The sequence below is a fragment of the Anolis sagrei genome, chromosome X, assembly GCF_037176765.1.
Source record: "Anolis sagrei isolate rAnoSag1 chromosome X, rAnoSag1.mat, whole genome shotgun sequence".
Taxonomy (NCBI): Eukaryota; Metazoa; Chordata; class Lepidosauria; order Squamata; family Dactyloidae; genus Anolis; species Anolis sagrei.
Window position 1 is genome coordinate 48,307,632 of NC_090034.1, and position 26,533 is coordinate 48,334,164.

At 45.2% G+C, this 26,533-nt stretch overlaps 1 protein-coding gene across 1 annotated transcript; it reads right to left on the minus strand.

The window, feature by feature from the left end:
- Positions 1–46: 46 nt before the first annotated feature.
- Positions 47–26,533, minus strand: LOC132781493 (uncharacterized). The gene is made up of 14 exons (XM_067473323.1): positions 26,014–26,533; positions 25,110–25,335; positions 24,964–25,039; positions 4,012–4,932; positions 3,784–3,932; positions 3,513–3,689; positions 3,270–3,428; positions 2,937–2,999; positions 2,593–2,688; positions 2,372–2,452; positions 1,977–2,278; positions 1,786–1,879; positions 1,295–1,483; positions 47–383 (listed from the first exon to the last, which is right to left on the minus strand). Exons 2-14 carry the CDS (start codon positions 25,242–25,244, stop codon positions 354–356), a joined length of 2,472 nt encoding a protein of 823 aa, XP_067329424.1. The 5' UTR covers positions 25,245–25,335; positions 26,014–26,533; the 3' UTR covers positions 47–353.

Below are 26,533 nucleotides of genomic sequence, written 5' to 3' on the forward strand. Positions count from 1 at the left end.
GCAGAAGGGCCTGTCCCACTCCGATCAGTTGGCAACTGCTCACTTGCACCGACTTCCATGGCTTGCAATGAGGAAGCAGTACAAACGATGCCCAGCCTTTATGATTTCATTTATTTCCGAAAGATGCCGCTTCCAAAGCATTAAAAAAAAAAGACACAACATGAAATGCAAGAGCGAAAAGCGGCAGCAAGGATACAAACTCAACACGGATGAGCAATGGGTCCAGAAGTGCCACAGGTCCAAAGTCAAGGCCAAAGTGGCTTCATGGCGGCACTCTACTCCCTCTGGGTTCAGAACTCACGGGCATGGAGTGCTGGCATGCATAGCAGGGGCACCCCTTCTCCATGGGATCCCTATGAGGAAGGGCCCGCAGCCGAGGGTCCCTGAAAGGCAAGAAACAGAGCTGGGTGCCAATCACCAATCTTCAAGATATCTGGGATTTTTAGAAGCACAGGATTCTAAATCATCAAAAGAGCAAACTAAGTGGCTCTGATAAGTGCGATGGTGGAGTTGTGATACACCAACCAAAACCCTGTATCGTGCCATGTCAAGTCATAAGGAGTGATGGGTGAAGCATAAAATGTATTATTATGATCAATAATTATTATTATATTATACATTATTGTTATTTATATAATTATAAATTATGAATAATACGTATAATTATATAAATAATATTGAATAATAATTGGGTTGTTGTGTGTTTTCCGGGCTGTATGGCCATGTTCCTGAGGCATTCTCTCCTGACATTTTGCCTGCATCTATGGCAGGCATCCTCAGAGATTGTGAGACCTCACAACCTCTGAGGATGCCTGCCATAGATGCAGGTGAAATGTCAGAAGAGAATGCTTCTGGAACATGGCCATACAGCCCGGAAAACACACAACACCCCAGTGATTCTGGCATGAAAGCCTTCGACAATACATTTAATAATAATAATAATAATAATAATAATAATAATAATAGTAATATAATTATATAAATAATTATGGTGTATAACAATATTAATTGCTATAATTAGTAGTATTATTAATCATATCATGCCCTTTGATTCTGAACCTTTGGGGCTCACCTTCCATTGGCTTCATGCAACCCATTCAACCCCATAGCCAGCCATGGGGAGCTGGATGCCAACCAGCAATGTTCTGAGTCAAATTCGGCCTCAGGAGATGTAGTTCTCCCAGTGATGGTTGCATCCATTCACCAACGATGAATCCCATCCCATTGCAGCCAATGCTGGATACCAAACCAGGCCAGAACTACAGCCCATTTGAGAATGGGAAGAAGTACCTACCTGGCTGGCACAGCTCTTGCCTCGATCGTCTTGGAAGCTGCCGAGTGTCTTCCGGCAGGCACAGCAGCAAGCCGCGTTCTCTGCCCACCGCTCACTGATGTGGCTCCGCAAGCGCCCCAGCAGATCGGGGGAGGCAAAGGGGCACTGGCTTGACAACATGGCACTGAGACATGGGGAGTGGAAGGCACTCTGTGACAAAAGGGAGGGACCCCAGTCATCATTTCTGCAAGGATTCTCCCTACCGCCCCTTATATAATGCTTGTGAGGAGCATTTCTCCATTCTATGTCTAGAAAGAGCCTCGAAAGAGACCATTTCTCTATTCTAGGTCACATTGGTCACCAAAGAGGTTCAGGGCCACTTGCAGCCCATGTGCTAGTGCTGGCACCTCCTTCCATAGTACTTCTATATAGTTTCCACCAGCCCTTTGAACATTGTCATCAATCCTGTTTTTTGTGTATTTCTCTCTGTCAGCTTACTCAGTTCTCCTTACCACTGAGTCCGGGTGCATTTCAGATGGTGGCATCTCCCTCTCCTTACGAGATGTGCCTACCTGACAAACCGCCGGTTTGTCCCTGGACCGGCGCCTGCAAAGGAAGCCCAGCTGTTGAGCGGGGACATTGGAAGGAGGAATGAGAGTCCCCTGCTCCCCCCCCCCCCCCCCCGGCCCTTCAAGCCACTCACTTCTCCATCTCAGCGTTGAGCTCTTCCTTGAACTCAAGGGCCAGCTGTGCCTTCCAATTCAGGTGCTCCTCAAAGGGCCACAATGCCCTTGGCATGGGAGGGTCTGCCCCTTCTCTGCCAGGGATGCTGACAGCACGGGGTCTGCCCGCTGATTCCCGCAGAGCCCACTTGGCCCTCCGCTCTTCCTCCAAGCCCTCCTGGAGATGGAGCAGTGCTTTCTGATTCTGCTCCCGCAAAGCCCAGAGAGTGGCCCTGGAATCGGCCTCCCACCTCTCCCGCTCCCAAATGAGGGCCTTCTGCACCTTGGGAGGAAAGAGGACATTTTGCCCACCTGTTGGCCCATTGTTTGGGATGGAGGCCCAATGGGAAGCAGGGGACCCAAGAGGGGGACCTACCATCTCCTCGGCCTCTTGCTTTGAAGCCTTTGCCTTCTGCCGCTGGGCATCCTCTTGGCGGAGAAGCCGAGCGTCTCGTTCCTGGGCAAACAGAGGGAAACAGATTACCACAATTCTGGGATGCCACATGGGATGCTGTAGCATCGTTCAAAAGAATCCTGGGATTTCTAGTTCAGGGGGAAAGGCCAAGGAGCCTATAAGCACCTCTCAGGGCGACTTACTGCAATGGCCTTGCGGAGGTCCTCAGCGTCCAATCGGAAACGGGCTGCTTGCTCCCAAAGGGCCCTGGCGCTGGCCTGCTCCATCTTCTCTGCCAACTGAAAAACCAGTGGGGGAAAGGGTCAGAAGCGGGGAGAGTTTGAACCAGGAATATGTCATTACAGCTGCAGCTGGACTGAAACCCTTATCAACCCTAGCTGGCAAGGGATGTTGGGGTTTGCGGTTCAACACCTGAAGAAATGTACTGATACGTTCTACTATCCCACACTGGGGAGCAATGGGTTTTGGCTATTTCTAAGCACGGAGACGGGGTCCCTGAGTGCTTTGTATTGGGGGAGAGCCCTACCTCCTGCAGCGCCTCTTGCTTCTCCCGCCGCAGCTCTTCCCGCACCCGGAGCAAGTCTTTCTCCTGCAGATGGAAACATCGTCGTGTCATCACAGTGGCAACCGCAAAAACCATAAGGGGTCAATGATCGGGAGGGGGGGTTTATTTTAGCACACATACATCATCAGGAAAGAGGTTCAGGGGACTACAACTCCCAGACCTCCCCCTACACAAAGAGACGGGCCACATTTGGCTTACAGGGTTTCAGCTGCATCTCAGTGACTCTGTGAGTTGTAGTTCCCCCCAAAGGCCTTGCAGTTAAATCCCAGCACAGTGGGACTGTCTCTAGGCTACCTTCTCCCGCTGGGCCTCTTGCCGCAGGGCCTCCACTTGGCGCGCCTTCTCCTCTTCCAGCCTCGCCATGGCCCGACTCCGGGCCTCACTTTTGACCCCCAAGGCCTCCACAATCTCTCGCAGTCGTGACAGCTCCTCCTCCCTTTCCAGCACGATGGCCTGTGGTCCCAGATTCACTACTCAGGACCCTGTTCAATGCCATCCACCCATTCACCCACCCCTGTTCCCGCTCAACTTGCCCACCTCCTGGATATGCTTGACCTTGCCGGCCATTTCCTTCAGGGTGGCCAGCTCAACTTTGGAATTCCTCAGTTGGAGCTTCAAGGAGGAGACTTGAGCCTCCAGCTGCTGAACGTGGTCCTCCAAGACCTTGTGGTCTCTCTCTGATGCCAATTGGGATGCTTGGTGGAGCAAAGGGACCTGACATACACAGGACACCCAGTGTCAGCCTGGCAGCCTTCCTCTGGAGCTTCCGGCTGTGAAGTCAGGCACTAAGAGGAAGAGTATTTGTTACCTCTTTGTGCGACATCATCCCACAGGCTGTCTTCAGCTGCAACTGCACGTCCGACCCTCCGGTTTGGTGAAGCTGGCATTCAGGGCATTGCCTGTGTCCCTTGGTCAGCTCAGGCTGGTCCGCACATCCCCTAAGTTCCACACTGGCATCTAGAAAGAGGAAGGGGTTGGTCTGACACAGCTGAAGCCACCAGAAGGCCCACAGAGGTCTTCTTGTGCAGAAACTCACACTTTGTTGGGACCAGAGCTTCCCTACATCCTTCTGGGCACAGAGCACCCATGTGCCCACTGCCAGTGAAGACTAAAGACTTCTGTGATGCCCCAGCAAGGTCCATTCCGCCCGTGTTCCATTTCTCCCTTGACAACACTGGCCTCCTGTTGGTCCTGTCATTTTCCGAAGGAGAACATCCCCCAGGCAGAAGCAATCCCCCTTGGCCCTCATCCCCCGAAGGTGCCCAATGCCCATTCTGAAACCTCGAGTGGGCAGCTAGACAACTAGCATGCCCCATTTCAAGAGAACGGGGTTGCGCTGCCCTTGCAGAAAAGTAACCATCAGACATGGGCTTCCTGATAGGTGGAGCATCCATTTCCAAATGGTCCAAATCCCCCACAAGGAACGGCCTGCTTGGATTTTCATGCAGGGCCTGAACCCACTCCGACAAGACCTCAAAACTTTGACTTCCCCGCCTTGAGGCCTTTTCCCCATTGTTTGCAGGCAAATTATCCCATTCTCCCAAATCCAAGGGCTGGTGGCCCTTTCTGCATGGTGGGTGGTGCCCAAAGACCTCCACGGTGGCCTCGTTCGCGTCCATTTGGCTAAGTGAAGAGATCTTGTCTCCAAGAGATGACAGGCTCCCCGTTCTACACCGGGACGGAGACTCTTTGGCAGAGGGACTCCAGGCGGCCTGGCCCCATTCTTTGGCCAAAGCTTGAGGCGGGGTAGTTCTTGGATGTTGTAGAACGGCATCCTCTTCTCCCTCGCTCTCGGAATTCAGCCGCAGATCGACCATCCCGGCCTGAAACATGGCAGCCAGATCTTCGGTGCAGACGGAGTCCGACCCGCTCTGGTTGCCTTCCAAGTTGAGGCCACGAGCCTCTTCCTGGGCCCCTTCCTCCGATGGAGAGTTTTCCACTGCGGAACTGGCGCTACCTGGTTCGAAACAGAGAAGCAGGGAAATGTAGTGTCAGCATTGCTCCGAAGTGGATGCCCAAACCCAGAACACTCCACAGCCATCCATTATTTCAAAAACTACACATCATTGCTCTCTCTCTGACATTTCCAGTCTCACCTACATCCATTATTATTGTTTATTTATTTAGTTGCTAGCTTGGGGACCCGGTGGTTCCCCAGGTGATTTGAGAAAAGCATTTTGTTTGTGCTCCAAGATTGGTCTAGATCCAATGTTGGCTAGGTTCAGTGGGTGCAGGTGAACTATAGCTCCATGGCCCATCCTCCTCCAAACCGCACCAAAATGTAAACTGGGTCATGGGGGCTCTGTGTGCCAAGCATGGTCTTGATCGGTCATTGGATGAGGGTCACAGTGGCCTCAGAAAGTGAGTGAAGCTACTGCAAGTCCCATCATCCATGGTCCGTCCTGCCCCAAACCGCACCAGAATGTTGATTTTGTCATGGGGGCTCTCTGTGCCAAGTTTTATCTTTATTGGTAATTGGATGAGTGTTGCTGTTGTCACAGGAAGTGAGTGAAGGTACTGCAAGTCCTATCATCAGTGGTCCATCCTCCTCCAAACACCAACAGGATGTAGAGTGGGTCATGGGGGCTCTCTGTGTCAAGTTTTGTCTTGTTCATTCATTGCATGAGGGTCGCAGTGGTCTCAGGAAGTGAGTGAAGGTACTTCAAGTCCCATCATCCATGGTGCATCCTCCTCGAAACTGCACCAGGATGTAGAATGGGTCATGGGGGCTCTGCGTGCCAAGTTTGGTCTTGATCAGCCATTGGATGTGGGTCACAGCGGTCTCGGGAAGTGAGTTGAGGTACTTCAAGTCCCATCATCCATACTCCACCCTCCTCCTAACAACAGTCGAGTGGATAATGGGGACTCTGTGTGCCAGGTTTGTTGTGGGCCACAGTGGTCTGTGGGAACTGAAGGGTTTGAAAGTACTACAAATCCCATCATCCTTTGTCTGTCCTCCCCCAAACCTCACCAGGACATAAAGGGGGTCATTGGGGGTTATGTGTGCCAAGTGTGGTCCAGGTCCATCACCCGTGCTGGTCACAGTGGCCTGTGAAAGTGGCAGCCAATCAGAAAGCTGCTACATACATCTCTGCATACAAACATACATACAAACATACAAATATTCACTTTTATTATATACTAGCTTGGGGACCCAGCGCTGCCCGGGTTATTAGGGAAAGTCAGTAATGGAGATTCTGTATGCCAAGTTTGGTCTTTATTGGCCATTGGATGATGGTCGCATTGTTTTCAGGAAGTGAGTGAAGGTACTTGAAGTCCCATCATCCATGGTCGACCCTCCTCCAAACAGCAGCAGTCCCATCATCCATGGTGCATCCTCCTTCAAAGTGCACCAGAATGTAGAGTGGGTCATGGGGGCTCTGTGTACCAAGTCTCGGGAAGTGAGTGAAGGTAATTCAAGTTCCATCATCCATTGTCCACCCTCCCCCAAACCTCACCAGGATGTAAAGGGGGTCATGGGGGTTATGTGTGCCAAGTTTGGTCTTGATCAGTTATATCATGCAGGTCGCAGCAGCCTCGGGAAGTGTGTGAATGTACTTCAAGTCCCATCATCCATGGTCCATTCTCCTCAAAACTGCACCATGATGTAGAGTGGGTCATGGGGGCTCTGTGTGCCAAATTTGGTCTTTATAGGTCTTCATTGGGGGCCAGGGTGGTCTGTGGGAACAGAAGTGTTTGAAAGTACTACAAATCCCATCATACTTTGTCTGCCCTCCCCCATACCTCACCAGGATGTAAGGGGGTCATGGGGGTTATGTGTGCCAAGTTTTGTTCACGTCCGTCACCCGTGCTGGTCATAGTGGCTTGTGAAAGTGGCAGCCAATCAGAACGCTGCCAGATACACACATACAGACATTCACTTTTATTATATACTAGCTTGGGGACCCGGCGCTGCCTGGGTTATTTGAGAAAGGAATTGTGTATCAAGGTTGGGCTCTATCAGTTATTTTATCTCTGTGTGAATTGTGATCCTGATTCATCACTGTTGGCAGCTGTAATGGTCTCAGGAAGGGAGTGCAGGTATTGCAACTCCCATCATCCATGGTGCATCCTCCTCCAAACTGCACCAGGATGTACAGTGCATCATGGAGACTCAGTGTCCCAAGTTTGGTCTTTGCCAGTAATTGGATGAGGGTTGCAGTGGTCTCAGGAATTGAGTGAAGGTACTGCAAGTCCCATAATCCATGGTCCATCCCCAGCCAAACCTCACCCGGGCATAAAGTGGGTCATGAAAGGTCTATGTACCAAGTTTGGTCTAGATCAGTCATTGGATGAAGGTCAAAGCAGTCTCAGAAAGTGAGTGATGGTACTGCAAGTCCCATCATCCATGGTCCATCCTCCTCCAAACTGCAGTATGATGTAGAGTGGGACTTGCGGTCTCTGTGTGCCAAGTTTGGTCTGCATTGGTAATTTTCTGACACAGCCTCTGGCCTTTTCCTTTCCTCTCTTTGTCATCTTGGAATCTTAGAATTGAGGCTGGCCAATCAGAAACCATATGCAGATAGAACCACAGTGGCAGCCAATCAGAAAGCTCCTGTTGAAGCTGGCCAATCAGAAACCATATGCAAATGTCCTTCTCTCATGTCCCCGCTTCTCTCATTGACCCTCTTCACCACCAGGGGCTCCTGTTGAGGTTGGCCAATCAGAAAACATATGCAAATTTCCTTTTCCCTCTCAGCCACTTGAGGATGTTGGAGTTTTTAGGCTTGCCAATCAAAGACCATATGCAAATAGTACCACAGTGGCAGTCAATCAGAACGCTGCCACATACACCGCCCTCCATCCTACGTCCATCCTCTGCATACAAACTTTGACTTTTATTATATACTAGCTTGGGGACCCGATGCTGCCCAGGTAATTTGAGAAAGCCATTGTGCACCAAGGTTGGTCTTTATCAGTTATTTATGTGGCTCGCAGTACTCTCAGGAAGTTAATGAAGGTACTGCGAGTCCATCGTTCATGGTCCATCGTTCTCTAAACAGCACCAGGATGGAGAGTGGGTGATGGGGGCTCTGAGTGCCAAGTTTGGTCTTGATCAGTCATTGGATGAGGTTCGCAGTGGACACAGGAAGTGAGTGAAGGTACTTCAACTATCATCATCTGTGGTATATTCTCCACCAAACCGCACCAGGATGTAGAGTGGGTCATGGGGGCTCTGTGTGCCAAGTTTGGTCTTGATCGGTCATTGGATGAGGGTTGCAGCGATCTCGGGAAGTGAGTGGATGTACTGCAAGTTCCATCATCCATGACCCACCCTCCCCCAAACAGCAGTAGGATGTAGAGTGGGTCATGGGAACTCTGTGTGCCAAGTTTGGTCTTTATTGGTCTTTGTAGTCTGTGTGAACAAAAGGGTGGGAAAGTACTACAAATCCCATCATCCTTTGTCCGTCCTTCCCCAAACCCCACCAGGATGTAAAGGGGGTCATGGGGATTATGTGTGCCAAGTTTAGTCCAGGTCTGTCACTCGTGCTTTTCACAGGGGCCTGTGAAAGTGGCAGCCAATCAGAAAGCTGCCACATACACCATCCTCCCTCCGTATACAAACACTGACTTTTATTATATACATAGATATAGATATAACCTGACATCAACATAGTTGACAATTAGCACAAACATACTTAAACAACAACAGATTAAAACCCTGTCTCAAATTGATTTATTTAGGCCGTCAATCTGAGCTGACCTTTGGCAAGCAGGGAGTGGCATAGAGGTTTTCATCAATGTGTACCCATTTTAAAGAAGGGGAAAACTGAGGCAGACACTTTGACTTTAAAAAGGGCAATGTATAGAATATGTCTTTGCTAAAGGGCAGGGAAGTAAGCCTGCCATGGAAACCATGATGTTTTGGAAATAATATATTAAACGGTTGGACCCAGGGGAAATAGCACCTATTTTGTCTTTCATAGCTGGAATCACTGGGTTGTTGTAAGTTTTTCGGGCTGTCTGGCCATGTTCCAGAAGCATTATCTCCTGACATTTCACCTGCGTCTATGGCAGGCATCCTCAAAGGTTGTGGGGTGTATTAGAAACTAGGAAATGAGGTTTATGAGGGTTGAATGAAAAGTAATGCCTCCACCTTCATAGCTCCTCAACAGATGGCAGTACTGGTGTGCGGCACGTACTGGCTTGTTCAGTAGACTCTCCTCTACAGTTCCATTTTGGCGGGATGCCTTAGCATTGAATGGTTGTGTTGTTAAAGTGCGAAGTATGGAACCCTGCGCAGACAATCGGTCAATGCGACTTAAGCAATGTGCAGTCATTGAATTCTTGACACCAAAGGAGATTCATCAGAGAATGCAAGCTGTTTAGGGTGATTCTGTTGATGTGAGTATTGTGCATCGTTGGGTGAGTAAATTTAAAGATGTTGAGGTGGGAACATCTGACTTGTGTGACAAACAAGAAGTTGGACGTCCTGTGACAGCAACCACCGAGTTTCACAAGCAAAAGGTTGACAGATTGATTCAGGACGATCGTCGTATCACTCAGAGAGCAATTTCAAGCACAATCGGCATTTCACAAGAATGTGTGGGTCACATTATTGCTTTGCTTGGCTATCCAAAGATCTGTGCATGATGGGTTGCGGAAACAGAGTGAGGACTTCTTCCGTGACGGCTTCAGAAAACTTGTTCATCGTTGGCAGAAATGTATCCAATTGTCTGGTGATTATGTGAAAAATGTGAATAGTGATAGTTAAAGAGCACATTCTAAGGATTATTTCTGCGTTTGATTTATTAAAATATTCCCATCCAAACCCAAGTAACGAAGGTGGAGGCATTACTTTTCATCCAACCCTCGTATATATCTGTGGAAAGTCCAGGGTGGGAGAAAGAACTCTTGTCTGTTGGAGCAAGGTGTGAATGTTTCAATTGGCCACCTTGATTAGCATTTAATGGCCTAGCAGTTTCAAGGTGTTGCATCTTACTGCCTGGGGGAATCCTTTGTTGAGAGGTGTTTAGCTGTGCCTGATGCTTCTGGAACATGGCCATACAGCCCAAAAGCTTTAAAACAACCCAGCACCTATTTTTTTTAATTTACTAGCCATCCCCTGCCACGCCTTGCTGTGGCCCACATGGGGGTTCTGTGTGGGAGGTTTAGCCCAATTCTATCATTGGTGGGGTTCAGAATGCTCTGTGATTGTAGGTGAACTATAAATCCCAGCAACTACAACTCCCAAATGTCAAGATTCTCTTCCCCAAATTCCACCAGTGTTCACATTTGGGCATATTGAGTATTTTGTGTAGAGTTTGATCCCGATCCATCATTGTTTGAGTGCAGTGATCTCTGGATGTAGGTGAACTACAACTCCAAAACCAAAGGACACTGCCCACCAAACCCTTCCAGTATTTTCTGTTGGTCATGGGAGGACTGTGTGCCAAGTTTGGTTCAATTCCATCGTTGGTGGGGTTCAGAATGCTCTTTGATTGTAGGTGAACTACAAATCCCAGCAACTACAACTCCCAAATGACAAAATCATATTTTTTTTTGGATGAAGGACATACATTGGGTTGTTAGATGTCTTGTGTCCAAATTTGGTGTCAATTCGTCCAGTGGTTTTTGAGTTCTGTGAATCCCACAAATGAACATTACATTTTTATTTATATAGATTTATTTTGAGGAGTTTATTTTGTGGATAATATGTTTCAACTGGTAAAAATGTTGAAGCTCCGCTCAAGAATGTGAAAACATGATAGAGAATCTTTTATTGCCATTTTTAAAAAAATCAATTAAAAAAAGAGGGGGAATAAATGTAGTGTGGTTTTTTTGTGTGTGTCAGTAGTGACTTGAGAAACTGCAAGTTGCTTCTGGTGTGAGAGAATTGGCCGTCTGCAAGGATGTTGCCGAGGGGAAGCCGGGATGTTTTGATGTTTTACCATCCTTGTGGGAGGTTTCTTATATGTCCCTGCATGGGGAGCTGGATATGACAGAGGGACCTCACTCACATTCTCCCTGGATTCGAAACTCTGACCTCTCAGTTTTCAGTCCTGCCGGCACAAGGGTTTATGAGAAAGCTCAAGTGGGTATTATTGCATTAGATATATATAAAGCCTTTGACTCAGTGGGTTGGACAGTGCTGAAATCATTAATTAGAAAATATGGTTTTGGAGAGGGGTTCCAACATATAATAGAACAAATATATTCGGAAAATAGAGCAAAAGTTATAATTAATGACTCAAGTACTGAACCCTTTAGTATCATGCAAGGAGTAAAGCAGGGTTGCCCTCTTTCCCCGGTACTATTTATATTAGTTATGGAATTATTGGCCTCGGCAATCAGGAAGGATAAAGAAATACAGGGAATGGGAGTGGACAACAAAATCATAATTAGTTTATTTGCAGATGATACGCTCTTGACAGTTAGAAATCCAGATAGGGCACTAGACCGGATAAACCTACATTTAAAACAGTTTGGCAAAATAACAGGCCTAATAATTAATTGGAAGAAAACGGAGGTAATGGCAATAAACCTGGAGAGAAAAGACAAAGAGAAAATAATTGATCAATTTAAGGTTAAGATTAGAAACAAAATTAAGTATTTGGGAGTTACAATACCAGTCAATTATTCAGAGTTAAAAATATTAAATTTTGATAGATTATTTAGGGAAATTCAAGAAAGACTACTAGAATACAAAAAATTTAATCTCTCATGGTTTGGTAGAATCGCAATCTTTAAAATGAAAATATTACCCAAATTTAACTTCCTATGTAACATGTTACCTATTAAACTGCCAGAGGTTGATCTTAAAAAATGGCAGAAATTAGTCAATGAATTTTGTAATGGATCTAGAAGATCCAGGCTACCGAGAGGCCTATGGTATATTTCTCAAAAATTAGGGGGATTAGGAATACCAGATTTAAAAACCTACCATCAGACACATATAATAAAGGGAGTGTTTAGGCTGCTTTCGGAACCTAAATTAATCTGGCGGGAAGTGGAAGGAAAATGCTGGCACAGAGATTATGGGGAAATGTTTTTTAGGTCAAAAATAGGCAAAGAAATTAAGGGGTGTAAAAATAACCTGGCTAAAGAAGTCATGGAGACATGGGTTAAATTAAAAAATAAGATATTTCCAGGAGTTTCCCCCCTAACTCCAATAGTTTTACTGGAAGATTTTCCAGAAGACCTGAGAATTAAACTTAAACATAAAAAAAATAGTGGAGGGGGAAACTGCTCTCTCCTGGAAGGAGTGGACACAAAACTCGAAGGGCAAGTTTAATAACTTAGAAGAACAAGGTGCCCTGAATTGGTTTGAGAGACAACAGCTGTATAATTGGAGAAAGGACTGGTTAAGTAAAAATCCCAAATGTAGAGCACTGAATAAATATGGGGAATGGTTAAGTAAGCTTAAAAATCAAGAAATAATGGGGAAAGGATTAATCGGGAAAATATATAATGGATTAATTGGCGAAGAAATAGGGCTGAAGATGTTAGAAAACGTATGGGAGAGAGACCTAGGGCCTCTGATAGATTTTGATTGGAAAAGGGTCCTGAAGTGGAGAGTGGCTAAGAACCTATCAATAAGATTAAAAGAAAATGTATACAAAGTGATATGGAGATGGTATACCACGCCAGTCAAACAACATCAGATGGATAGTAAGCAAAGTAACCTCTGCTGGAGATGTGGCAAACACAAAGGGACATATTTTCATTTATGGTGGGAATGCCCCCAAGTGAAGAATTTTTGGAAGGATATATTTACCGAAATAAACAACATTATAGGATCAAATATTACGCCGGATGCTAGGGTAGCACTATTAATGGATACCACGAAGCTGAATGTAGAAACAAGTAAGAAAGAATTTGTGACTATTTTGCTCACAGTGGGAAGAATTATAATAGCAAAGAACTAGAAAATAATAACTAATCTAACACTGGACACATGGTACAGGGAAGTTTGGAATGTAGCTTTAAATGACAAACTAACAATGGAAATGAGGGTATTCAGGGGGAAAATTAACAGGTCAGATTTTGAGGCATACTGGTCAGTCTTTATTAAATATGTCTTAGAGAGCAAAAATGGAAAACAGCAGAATTTGGTTGGTCAGGAATTTTGGAGATGACATCTGATTAAGGGTTGCTTTATGAATACATGGTGAAGGAAATTATACATGTTCAGGCCTTGGTGGTGGGGTTATGTGTTTGTAAAATGTTCACTGTTTTGTGTTTTGTCTATTCTGTAAGTTGTTATTGTATGTAAATAAAAATTTAAAAAAAACCCACAGAGGGCTCCACATATAGTATGACTATATTATATGATATTTCTAAAAGTGAAGAGACTAGTTAGAACGAAACAACATTAGGCAGAGAGTGAGTGGATGGTAGGTCAATGTTTACGGTTGTTCATTAGTTTTGCTTTTGCACGCATCTTTTGAGTATTTGTTTGATTTAATTGTTTTCTTAGTTCTATTAAGAAAAATGCTTGTATAAATGCTTGTTTTTTGGTGTTTGAAGTAATTTGGTTTTTTTTGTTTGTTTGTTTTGCATATGACTGTTGGTATGATGGTACTTACTTACTTACTTACTTACTTACTTAGGCGATCCCTCATTGGACGAGTAAGATGGTCTTCCGTTATGAATTTCTCTGTGGGTCCGTATGTGGCTGTGGAGCCCTATTCTTGCTCTGCATCTTCTTCCGCAGTGAGGGCATTGGTTTCCAGGTGGAAGGCGGTCCCGGTCGGGGTTGGCTTGACGCGCCTTCCTCCTGGCACGTTTCTCTCTTTCACCCTCCACTCGTGCCTCCTCAAATTCTGCAGCACTGCTGGTCACAGCTGTCCTCCAGCTGGAGCGCTCAAGGGCCAGGGCTTCCCAGTTCTCAGTGTCTATGCCAGAGTTTTTAAGGTTGGCTTTGAGCCCATCTTTAAATTTCTTTTCCTGTCCACCAACGTTTCGTTTTCCGTTCTTAAGTTCGGAGTAGAGCAACTGCTTTGGGAGACGGTTGTCAGGCATCCGGACAACGTGGCCGGCCCAGCAGAGTTGATGTTGGAGGACCATCGCTTCAATGCTGGTGGTCTTTGCTTCTTCCAGCACACTGACGTTTGTCCGCTTGTCTTCCCAGGAGATTTGCAGGATTTTCTGGAGGCAGCGCTGATGGAATCGTTCCAGGAGTTGCATGTGACGTCTGTAGACAGTCCACGTCTCACAGGCATAGAGCAGGGTTGGGAGGACAATAGCTTTATAGACAAGCACCTTGGTCTCCCTACGGATGTCCCGGTCCTCAAACACTCTCTGCTTCATTCTGGAAAATGCTGCACTTGCAGAGCTCAGGCGGTGTTGTATTTCGGCGTCGATGTTGACTTTGGTGGAGAGGTGGCTGCCAAGGTAGCGGAAATGGTCCACATTTTCTAATGTTACACCATTAAGCTGTATTACTGGCATTGGAGAGGGATTGGCTGGTGACTGCTGGAACAGCACCTTGGTTTTCTCAATGTTCAGTGACAGGCCGAGCTTCTCGTATGCTTCTGTGAAGGTGTTTAGAGTGGCTTGTAGATCTTCTTCTGAATGCGCACAGACGACATTGTCATCAGCATACTGGAGTTCTATAACAGATGTTGTTGTAACCTTGGTTTTGGCTTTCAGTCTGCTGAGGTTGAATAGCTTGCCATCTGTCCGATAGATTATTTCCACTCCGGTGGGAAGCTTCCCATCAATAAGGTGAAGTATCATAGCGATGAAGATGGAGAATAAGGTTGGGGCAATAACACATCCCTGTTTGACACCCGATTCCACCTTAAATGGGTCACTTTGGGAGCCACTGCTGTCCAAGACTGTTGCCATCATGTCATCATGGAGGAGCTGCAGGATGTTCACAAATTTGTTAGGGCACCCGATTTTGTGGAGGATGGTCCAGAGAGCGCTGCGATTCACTGTGTCGAATGCCTTTGCAAGGTCGATGAATGCCATGTACAGAGGTTGGTTTTGTTCCCTGCATTTTTCTTGGAGCTGTCGTGCAGTGAAGATCATGTCCACGGTTCCTCTGGAGGGGCGGAAGCCATTCTGGGATTCTGGGAGGGTGTCTTCTGAGAGGGGCAGAAGGCGGTTTGCAAGGATTCTTGCGAGGATTTTCGCAGTGGAGGTTAGAAGGGAGATACCTCGATAGTTTCCGCAGTCTGTTCTTTCCCCTTTTTTGAAGAGGGTGATGATGGTGGCGTCCTTGAAATCTGCTGGGATTTTCTCTGTCACCCACACTTTTTCTATGAGCTGGTGGAGTTGGTGTGTCAGCTCAGGTCCTCCCTCTTTAAAGATTTCAGCAGGGATCCCGTCAGGCCAGCTGGCTTTATAATTTTTTTGTTGGCTGATGGCATTGCTGACTTCTTCCAAACTAGGCAGTGCTGCAAGCTCATCCCTGGTTTGTTGTTGTGGGATTTGTGAGAGGACCTCTTCGGCCACGTTGGAGCTGCGGTTCAGGAGGCTTTGGTAGTGTTCTTTCCAACGTAGTGCAATTGCGTTTTGGTCCTCCAGGAGTTTGGTTCCATCTGATGAGCGTAGAGGCTGTATGCCATGGTTTCTTGGTCCGTAGATGACCTTTGTGGTTTTGAAAAATCCCTGAGCATTATGGGTATCTGCCAGGTGTTGGATTTCTTCGGCCTTCTTTGTCCACCAGATGTTCTTGAGTTCTCTTGTCCTTCTTTGGACCTCAGCTTTTGCGCTGGCATAGATCTTTTTCTTAGCAGCACAGTTGATGTCTCTCTGCCATGTTTGGAAGGCTTTCCTTTTCTTGTCAATTAGCTGTTGGATCTCGATGTCATTTTCATCAAACCAGTCTTGATGTTTCTTGGCTTGGTATCCAATAATTTCTTCACAGGCTTGGATGATGGAGGTCTTCAGTTTGTTCCAATGTTCCTCAACATTTTCGGGGTGTACTGTAGGTAGATGGTCCTTGAGTGCTGTTTGGAGATGGGCTCGTCTGGAGGGCTCCTGAAGGGCTTGGGTGTTCATTTTGCGCCTTGTCTTCCTTCCTTGGAGTCTGCGCTTGGGAGCGATCTTGATAGCCATCGAGGATCGAATTAGCCTGTGGTCGGTCCAGCAGTCATCAGCACCTGTCATGGCTCTTGTGAGGAGCACGTCACGGCGGTCTCTGGCACGTGTGATTACATAGTCTAAGAGGTGGCAATGCTTTGACCGGGGGTGCTTCCATGATGTCTTGAACTTGTTTTTCTGGCGGAAGAGTGTGTTGGTGATGACAAGGTTGTGCTCCGCACATTTGGTGAGAAGCAGGATGCCATTTGAGTTGCTGTTTCCAACCCCGTCTTTTCCAATGGTTCCTGGCCACAGGTCGAAGTCTCGCCCAACTCTTGGATTGAAGTCCCCCAGGAGGATGATTTTGTCCTCCTTAGGTATCCCCGATAGGACGTTGTCCAGCTGACAGTAGAATTTCTCCTTGATGTCTTCGTCAGCATCTAGTGTTGGTGCATAGGCACTTATGATGGTTGCCCGTTGGTTTTTGGAAAGATCGATTCGGAGGGTTGAGAGTCGTTCGTTGATGCCAGTGGGTGCTTCGGACAGATGTTTCATCAGATCATTTCTGATGGCGAAGCCAACTCCGTGCATGATGGTATGCTTCGTTGAATAATTATCTATCTATCTATTAATCTATCTATCTATATATATATATAAAAATGCTCTGTGCATAATGAGTACCTTAGAAACAAAAGAACCAGTGAACGAAATCACACCAAATTTGGCAACAAAATGTCTCACAACACAAGGAGTGACCATCACTCAAAAAATTATGATTTTGTCATTTGGGAGTTGCAGTTGCTGGGATTTATAGTTCACCTATAATCAAAGAGCATTCTGAACTCCATCAACGATGGAATTGTACCAAACTTGGCACACAGAACTCCCATGACCAACAGAAAATACTGGAAGGGTTTGGTGGGCATTGATCTTGAGTTTGGGAGTTGTAGTTCACCTACATCCAGAGAGCACTGTGGACTCAAACAATGATGGAGCTGGACCAAACTTGGCACAAGCACTCAATACGCCTAAATATGAACACAGATGGAGTTTGAGGGAAATAGACCTTGACATTTGGGCGTTATAGATGCTGGAATTTATAGTTCACCTACAATCAAAGAGCATTCTGAACTCCACCAACAATAGAATTGGACTAAACTTGGCACACAGTTCTCCCATGACCAACAGAAAATACTGGAAGGGTTTGGTGGGCAGTGCCCTTTGGTTCTGGAGTTGTAGTTCACCTACATCCAGAGATCACTGTGGACTCAAACAACGATGGAGCTGGACCAAACTTGGCACAAGCACTCAATACACCTAAATATGATCACAGATGGAGTTTGGGGAAAATAGACCTTGACAATTGCGAGTTATACTTGCTGGGATTTATAGTGCACCTACAATCACAGAGCATCCTGAACCCCACCAATGATAGAATTGGGCCAAACCTCCCACACAGAACCCCCATGTGGGCCACAGCAATGCGTGGCAGGGGACAGCTAGTATATATATATAAATGCTCTGTGCATAATGAGTACCTTAAAAACAAAAGAACCAATGAACGAAATCACACCAAATTTGGCAACAAAATGTCTCACAACACAAGGAGTGACCATCACTCAAAAATTATGATTTTGTCATTTGGGAGTTGCAGTTGCTGGGATTTATAGTTCACCTATAATCAAAGAGCATTCTGAACTCTACCAACGATGGAATTGAACCAAACTTGGCACACGGAACTGCCATGATCAACAGAAAATACTGGAAGGATTTGGTGGGCATTGACCTTGAGTTTGGGAGTTGTAGTTCACCTACATCCAGAGAGCACTGTGGACTCAAACAATGATGGATCTGGACCAAACTTGGCACAAGCACTCAATACGCCTAAATATGAACACAGATGGAGTTTGAGGGAAATAGACCTTGACATTTGGGCGTTATAGATGCTGGAATTTATAGTTCACCTACAATCAAAGAGCATTCTGAACTCCACCAACAATAGAATTGGACTAAACTTGGCACACAGTTCTCCCATGACCAACAGAAAATACTGGAAGGGTTTGGTGGGCAGTGCCCTTTGGTTCTGGAGTTGTAGTTCACCTACATCCAGAGATCACTGTGGACTCAAACAACGATGGAGCTGGACCAAACTTGGCACAAGCACTCAATACACCTAAATATGATCACAGATGGAGTTTGGGGAAAATAGACCTTGACAATTGCGAGTTATACTTGCTGGGATTTATAGTGCACCTACAATCACAGAGCATCCTGAACCCCACCAATGATAGAATTGGGCCAAACCTCCCACACAGAACCCCCATGTGGGCCACAGCAATGCGTGGCAGGGGACAGCTAGTATATATATATAAATGCTCTGTGCATAATGAGTACCTTAAAAACAAAAGAACCAATGAACGAAATCACACCAAATTTGGCAACAAAATGTCTCACAACACAAGGAGTGACCATCACTCAAAAATTATGATTTTGTCATTTGGGAGTTGCAGTTGCTGGGATTTATAGTTCACCTATAATCAAAGAGCATTCTGAACTCTACCAACGATGGAATTGAACCAAACTTGGCACACGGAACTGCCATGATCAACAGAAAATACTGGAAGGATTTGGTGGGCATTGACCTTGAGTTTGGGAGTTGTAGTTCACCTACATCCAGAGAGCACTGTGGACTCAAACAATGATGGATCTGGACCAAACTTGGCACAAATACTGCATATGCCCAAATATGGACACAGATGGAGTTTGGAGGAAATAGACCTTGACATTTGGGAGTTGTTGCTGGGATTTATAGTTCACCTACAATCAGAGCATTCTGAACCCCACCAATGACAGATTTGGGGCAAACTTCCCACACGGAACACCCATGACCAACAGAAAATACTTAAGGCTTCCCAGTCCAACTCCCTTCTCCAGGGCAAGAAAACGTAATCCTCCTGATAAAGCATCCAGCCATAGACATAGACAGATAGATAGATAGATATGATTCACACACAGAGAGATGTAGTATCATAGATTTGAAAGGGACCCTTAAAGAAGGACTATGATATGTTGCATGTTCCAGGGTGGGCAAACCAGACACTCTCCACATCAACACTGACAAAGAAACAACAAGAAATACTGTTTACCCACAAGCATAAAGGAATTACATATATTAGAAACCAAAACTTTCTCATTACTTTATTTTCCAGATCAACAGACTGGGCCACAGCAACGCGTGGCAGGGGGCAGCTAGTCTATATGTGTAAAAATGCTCTGTGCCTAATGAGTACCTTAAAAACAAAAGAACCAATGAACGAAATTACACCATATTTGGCAACAAAATGTATCACTACACAAGGCGTGACCATCAATCAAAAATTTATGATTTTGTCATGTGGGAGTTGTAGTTGCTGGGATTTATAGTTCACCTATAATCAAAGAGCATTCTGAACTCCACCAACAATGGAATTGTACCAAACTTGGCACACAGAACTCCCATGACCAACAGAAAATACTGTAAGGGTTTGGTGGGCATTGACCTTGAATTTTGGAATTGTAGTTCACCTCCATCCAGAGAACACTGTGGACTCAAACAATGATGGATCTGGACCAAACTTGGCACGGATACTCAATATGCCCAAATATAAAAAAGATGGTGTCTGGGGGAACTAGACCTTGACATTTGGGAGTTGTAGTTATAGGGATTTATAGTTCACCTACAATCAAAGAACATTCCAAACTCACCAACAATGGAATTGGGCCAAACATCCCACACAGAACCCCCATGACCAACAGAAAATACTAAGTTTTCTGGTGGTCTTTGGTGACCCTTCTGACTCCCCCCTGGTGACCCCCCCCCTTCTGGGTCTTGACTTCCCAGGTTGAGAAATGCTGTCTTAAGGCCATCCAGTCCAACTCTCTTTACCAGGGCAAGAAAACATAATCAAAGCCCTCCTGACAAAGGGCCATCCAGCAATTCACACACACACATATATGTATATGACAGATGCAGTATCATAGATTTGAAAGGGACCCCTAAAAAAGAACAATGATATGTTGCATGTTCCAGAGTAGGCAAACCAGACAATCTCCACATCAACACTGACAAAGAAACAAGAAGAAATACAAGAAGAAAGAAATTACATATATTAGAAACCAACACTTCCTCATTACTTTATTTTCCAGATCACCAGACTGGGCCACAGCAACTTGTGGCAGGGGACTGCTAATTAATATTTAAAAAGAGAGAAAGAGAGAGATGTTCCCCAAAGGGCAGGCAGGGTGAACTGCAAGACTGGCACAGGGCAAATGTTGTCACTATCTTCAAGAAGAGAGCAAAAGAGGACCCAAACAATGACCGATGTCCAATCAGCCTGACATCAAGACCAGGGAAGATTCTGGAGCAGATCATGAAGGAGGCAGTCTGCAATCGCTTAGAAAAGAATCCTGTGATCACTAAAAGTCAGCATGGTTTCCTCAAAAACAAGTCACGTCAGACTCATCTCTTTTTTCGATAGAGTTACAAGCTTGGTAGATGCAGGGAATGCTGTGGATGGAGCATATCTTGGTTTCAGCAAGGCCTTTGACAAGATCCCCAAGCAAACTAGTCCAATGGCAATCCTATGATTTATTTATTTATTTATTTATTTATTTATGACATTTATATCCCACCCTTCTCACCCTGAAGGGGACTCAGAGCAGCTTACAAGTTATATGTACATACCATATATTATATTATTAGCATTATATTATATTATATTATTAGCATAGCACAATATTAGCATTAGAATCACAGAGTTGGAAGAGACCTCATGGGCCATCCAGTCCAACCCCCTGCCAAGAAGCAGGACAATAGCATTCAAAGCACCCCTGACAGATGGCCATCCAGCCTCTGTTTAAAAGCTTCCAAAGAAGGAGCCTCCACCACACTCCGGGGCAGAGAGTTCCACTGCTGAACGGCTCTCACAGTCAGGAAGTTCTTCCTAATGTTCAGATGGAATCTCCTCTCTTGTAGTTTGAAGCCATTATTCCCCATCCTCACATATTTATTACTATATTGTAAAAAGGTAAGCTCCAACCAGTCCATAATTCAAGAAATGAAGCCCGACTGCTCATTGGAGGGAAGGAGATTAGAAGCCAAGATGAAGTACTTTGGCCACATCATGTGAAGAAAGAAAGCTTAGAGAAGACAATGATGCTGGGGGAAATGGCAGGAAAAAGGAAGATGGGCTGACCAAGGGCAAGATGGATGGATGGATGGCATCCTTGAAATGACTGGATTGACCTTGAAGGAGCTGGGGGTGGTGATGGCCGACAGGGAGCTATGTCATAGGCTGGTCCATGAGGTCACGAAGAGTCGGAAATGACTGAACGAATGAACAACAACAACAACAAAAGGTAAAGGTTTTCCCTTGACATTAAGTCCAGTTGTGTCTGACTCTGGGGGCTGATGCTCATCTCCAAGGTCATGTGGCCAGCATAACTGGATGGAGCACTGTTATCTTCCCGCCTGGTCCTCGGATTCGAACCTGCGACCTTTCAATCAGCAAGTTCAGAAGCTGAGTGCATTAACCCACTATGCCACTGGGGGGCTCCATATTACTATATTGTACTATATAGCACTATACTGTAATATTATTGTGTTTATTTAATAATAATTGACTTGGCCACGGTAGTCCACGCGCTGGTTACATCCCGTATAGACTACTGCAACGCTCTCTACGTGGGGTTGCCTATGAAGACTGCTTGGAAGCTACAAATGGTCCAACGGTCGGCAGCAAGGTTGTTAACAGGAGCGGCACTCAGGGAGCACACCACTCCTCTGTTGCGCCAGCTCCACTGGCTGCCAATCTGCTACTGGGCACAATTCAAAGTGCTGGCTTTAGCCTTTAAAGCCCTAAATGGTTCTGGCCCGACCTATCTGTCTGAACACATCACCCCTTATGAACCAGTTAGGACATTAAGATCGTCCGGGGAGGCCCTGCTCTCGATCCCGCCAGCCTCACAGGCACGGCTGGCGGGGACGAGAGACAGGGCCTTCTCAGTGGTGGCCCCTCGGCTGTGGAACGCCCTTCCCGCAGACATTAGATCGGCCCCCTCCCTGCTGGCGTTCAGAAGAAGAGTGAAGACCTGGCTCTTTGAACAGGTGTTTATTTAAGCAGTGCAATTAACTGATTGATCTTGGAACTTGGAATAATGGACGAGGAAATCGGATTATAACTTTACTGATGAGACGTGATGGGTTAGTTATATGGATGTATTGACGTTATATTGATGTACTGATGTATTGTTATATTGATGTAGTTGCCTTAGTTACTGTTTTTAAATGCTAATGTTGTGCACTTTGTATATTGACCTGTTGTAAACCGCACTGAGTCGCCTACGGGATGAGAGCGTGCGGTATATAAATAAAGTAAATAAATAAATAAATAAATAATTGTAATGAATTTTTTATCTATGTTAAATGTTTTTAATGTTTAAACTATTTTTGTACTGTTGTGGGCATCAAATTGTGTTGTTTTGTAAACCGCCATGAGTCACCCTCGGGCTGAGAGTGGCGGTATAGAAGCGTAGTAAATAAATAAATAAATATTATTGGTAATATAAAATATATAATTCTTATATTGTATTATTATTAGTATTATATTGTATTACATTATAATATTTTATCAACATTGTATGTGTATACAATATATTATATTATTAGCACAGCACAATATTAGCATTATATATTACTATATTGTACCATACCACTATACTGTAATATTATTAGTAATATTACATGTAATATAAAATATATAATTACTATTAAGTGGATCTGGAATTGGTTAAGTGACCAAACCCAAAGGGTGCTTCACCACAATTGTTCCTCTTCTTCATCCTGTAAAGAAGCAACTATTTGGTGCCATGAAGAGGGTTCAGTCCTGGGCCCAGTACTGTTCAACAGCTTTATTGATGTATTGTCGAAGGCTTTCATGGCCGGAATCACTGGGTTGCTGTAGGTTTTCCGAGCTATATGGCCATGTTCTAGAGGCATTTTCTCCTGACGTTTCGCCTGCATCTATGGCAAGCATCCTCAGAGGTAGTGAGGTCTGTTGGAAGTAGAAAAATGGGTTTATATATCTGTGGAATGACCAAGGTGGGACAAAGGACTTTTGTTTGCTTGAGCTAGGTGTGAATGTTTCAACTGACCACCTTGATTAGCATTTAATGGCTTGGAAGTGCCTGGGGGGAATCTCAACAAAAGATTGCCTCTAGAACATGGCCATATAGCCCGGAAAACCTACAACAACCCAATCTTTATTAATGACTTGGATGAGAAGTCTGACTTGGCCACGGTGGTCCATGCTCTTGTTACATCCCGAATAGAGTACTGCAACGCACTCTATGTGGGGCTGCCTTTGAAGACTGCCTGAAAGCTTCAACTAGTCCAACGATCGGCAGCCAGGTTGCTCACCAGAGTGATGTACAGGGAACATACAACTCCTTTGTTACGCCAACTCCACTGGCTACTGATCAGCTTCCGAGCACAATTCAAAATGCTGATTTTAACCTTTAAAGCCCTAAACGGTTCTGGCCCAGACTACCTGTCTGAATGTATCTCCTGCCACGAACCATCACGAAGTTTAAGATCTTCAGGAGAGGCCCTGCTCTCGATCCCACCACTATCGCAAACACGGTTGATGAGGACGAGAGACAGGGCCTTCTCAGGAGTGGACCCCCACCTATGGAACGCCCTCCCTAGAGATATCAGATTGGCAACCTCCTTCTTGTCTTTTAGAAGGAAAATCAAGACCTGGTTATGGGACCAAGCGTTTGATCAGTGAGCAGCAAATGGAAGAAAATCACACAACTTATGGCAATGAATTGACCCGGACTGGTTTTTGGATTTTGATTTTAATGGCTGCGTCTTAATTAATTGTTTTAATTGCTGTTTTAATTTTTAATATTTTATTGTACTGTGTTTGTTTTTATGATGATACTTTTATTAGGCCACCTATATCCTATTTAAGTCAATTAGGCCTGAAAGGATCAGATCGTATGATACTTTTATTAGGCCGCCCTGAGTCCCCCTTCGGGGGGAGAAGGGCGGGGTATAAATATAGGAAATAAATAAATAAATAAATAAATAAAGGTTTAGTGGGCAGACTGATCAAATGTGCAGATGGGACCAAATTAGGGGGGATAGCTATTAACCCAGAGGACAGCATCAGGATTCAAAACTAACAACATGAATTTCAACAATGACAAATGTAAAATACAACACTTAGGCAGAAAAAAATGAAATGCAAAGATACAGGATGGGTGACACCTGGTTCCACAACAGTCTGTGTGAAAAAGATCTTGGTGTCTTCATGGACAACAAGTTGAACATGAGCCAAGAATGTGATGCAGCAGCTCAAAAAACCAATGGGATTTTGGGCTGCATCCAAAGGAGTGACCTCACAACTTCTGAGAATGTCTGACATAGATACGGATGAAACATCAGGAGAGAATGCTTCTGGAACATGGCCATACAGCCGGGAAAACTCACAACAACCCAGTGATTCCAGCCATGAAAGCTTTTGACAGTACATAGAACTGGGCCTGCTTAGCCTGCAGAATAGAAGATTGAGGGGAGACATGAGAGCCATAAATCAATATGTGAAAGGATGTCCTAAGGAGGAGGGAGCAGGCCTGTTTTCTGCTGCCCTTGAAACTAGGACTCGGAGCCATGGGTTCAATTGACAGGAAAGGAGATTCCACTTGAACATTAGGAAGAACATCCTGACTGTAAGGAGAGCTCTTCAACAGGGGAACTCTCTGCCTCAGAGTCTGGTGGAAGCTCCTTCCTTGGAAACTTTTAAACAGAGGCCAAACGGCCATCTGTCTGGGATACTTTGATTGTGCTTTTCCTGCATGGCAGAAGGGAATTGGACTGGATGGTCTTCCAACTCTATTATTCTATGGTTCTCGGGTCAACCAGCTCCGCAACTGAATCTAGTAGGAATTGTTCCTCATCCCAGTGACTCACCGGTTGGATCACAGACAACCACCATTCCCTGAACAGTCCCATCGCTGCTGTTGATTTTCGTGGGGGGTCCTTGAGCCTGTGGGCAAGAGGGAGAGGTTCAAGGGAGTGCAAGGGTCCCAGCCTCCCTCCCCTCCAGTGGGACTCACTTGCAAGTGGTGGAGCTGAGCATCGATGGTATCCAAGAGGAAGTCACAGTGGCCCTTAGCCCAGCATCCCGATCGATTGGCCGTTGCACCAGAGGAAGGTACAACAGGCCATGGGCCCCTTGCAGCGGCTTCCATGGAGGGTCGCTGGGGAGATCTGCTTTGGCCTTCAGTCCGAACTTCAAGGAAGGCCTTTTAAAACCTGCAGTGGAGCTATCCTGGGTCCAAGCTTTGGAAAGGGCAGATTATTATTATTATGACAAATTAATACATAAATATTATAATATTTATAATAAGTTATGAATAGCAATACACAATTTATAATAATAATAATAATAAAACACTTTATTTATATCCCACCCTCTGTCCCCAATAGGAATCGGAGCAGCTTACAACAAGGAAAAGGAATGCCAATAATGAAAAGTTAAATCAAATGGCAAAAATACTGTATAGCAATTTATTCCAATTTAATAATATTATATTAGACTAATTATTAGAATAAAGTATTATGGTAATGAATTGTAATATAATGGTATATTAAACTAAATCATATTTACTCTTATAATAAGGTACTGTAATTTATTGTAATATAAGAATATTATATTATAGGAAATAACATGTATTATATATAATAATAATAATAATAATAATAATAATAATAATTTATTTTTCACTCGTTCTCTCTCCCCAAAGGGACTCAGACCTGCAATAACTTAACAATATTAAAGTATTATTGTAATTTGTTATGATAGAAGAATATTATATTATACTAAAGAATATGTATTATTCTATTAAAGTATTATTATAGCTGATTGGAATATAAGAATATTATATTAAAATACAGAATGACATTTATTCTGATAATACACGACAAAAAGTGGTATTATTAGTCTTATTAAGCACCCACTTTTCCTTTTGGTTGGAGGCAAGGCACAGCACTGGACATCCTCCTGCCTTTGCAAGAAAAGGACTCCAAGGTCTCCACAGGTCTGCCTTCGCTCAGCATCAGGGCCTCCTATGGAGCTGCAACCTTGCAGAGGCTGGGCTGCAACGTCCAGCACTCCCGTTGCCAGAGCCCCATGGCATTGCAGTGGGGCCCAACTGCAGTTAAGAACCAGGGCCCTTTCCTGCCCCAAATCCGGAAGATCTGAGTTCCAAACTCACTTGGGGACAGCCTTGCATTCTCCCTCCTCCATCCGCTTTCCCTACACAGGTCCCCTGGTTGCCTAGCGATCATGGAACGTTCCCCGGGCGGGGTTGCCTAGCGACCGCGAGACGCTGGACTGGTGTAGTTTCTTCATTGGTGGACCGCTTTCCCACGTTGCCCAGCAACGCCGAGAGGCGGAAATGTCGAGGAGCCGGCGGGAGAGGAGGGCCTCTGTGCGCGTGCAGAGCGCTGCTCCATTGACCTAGAAAGGAAAGCCCAC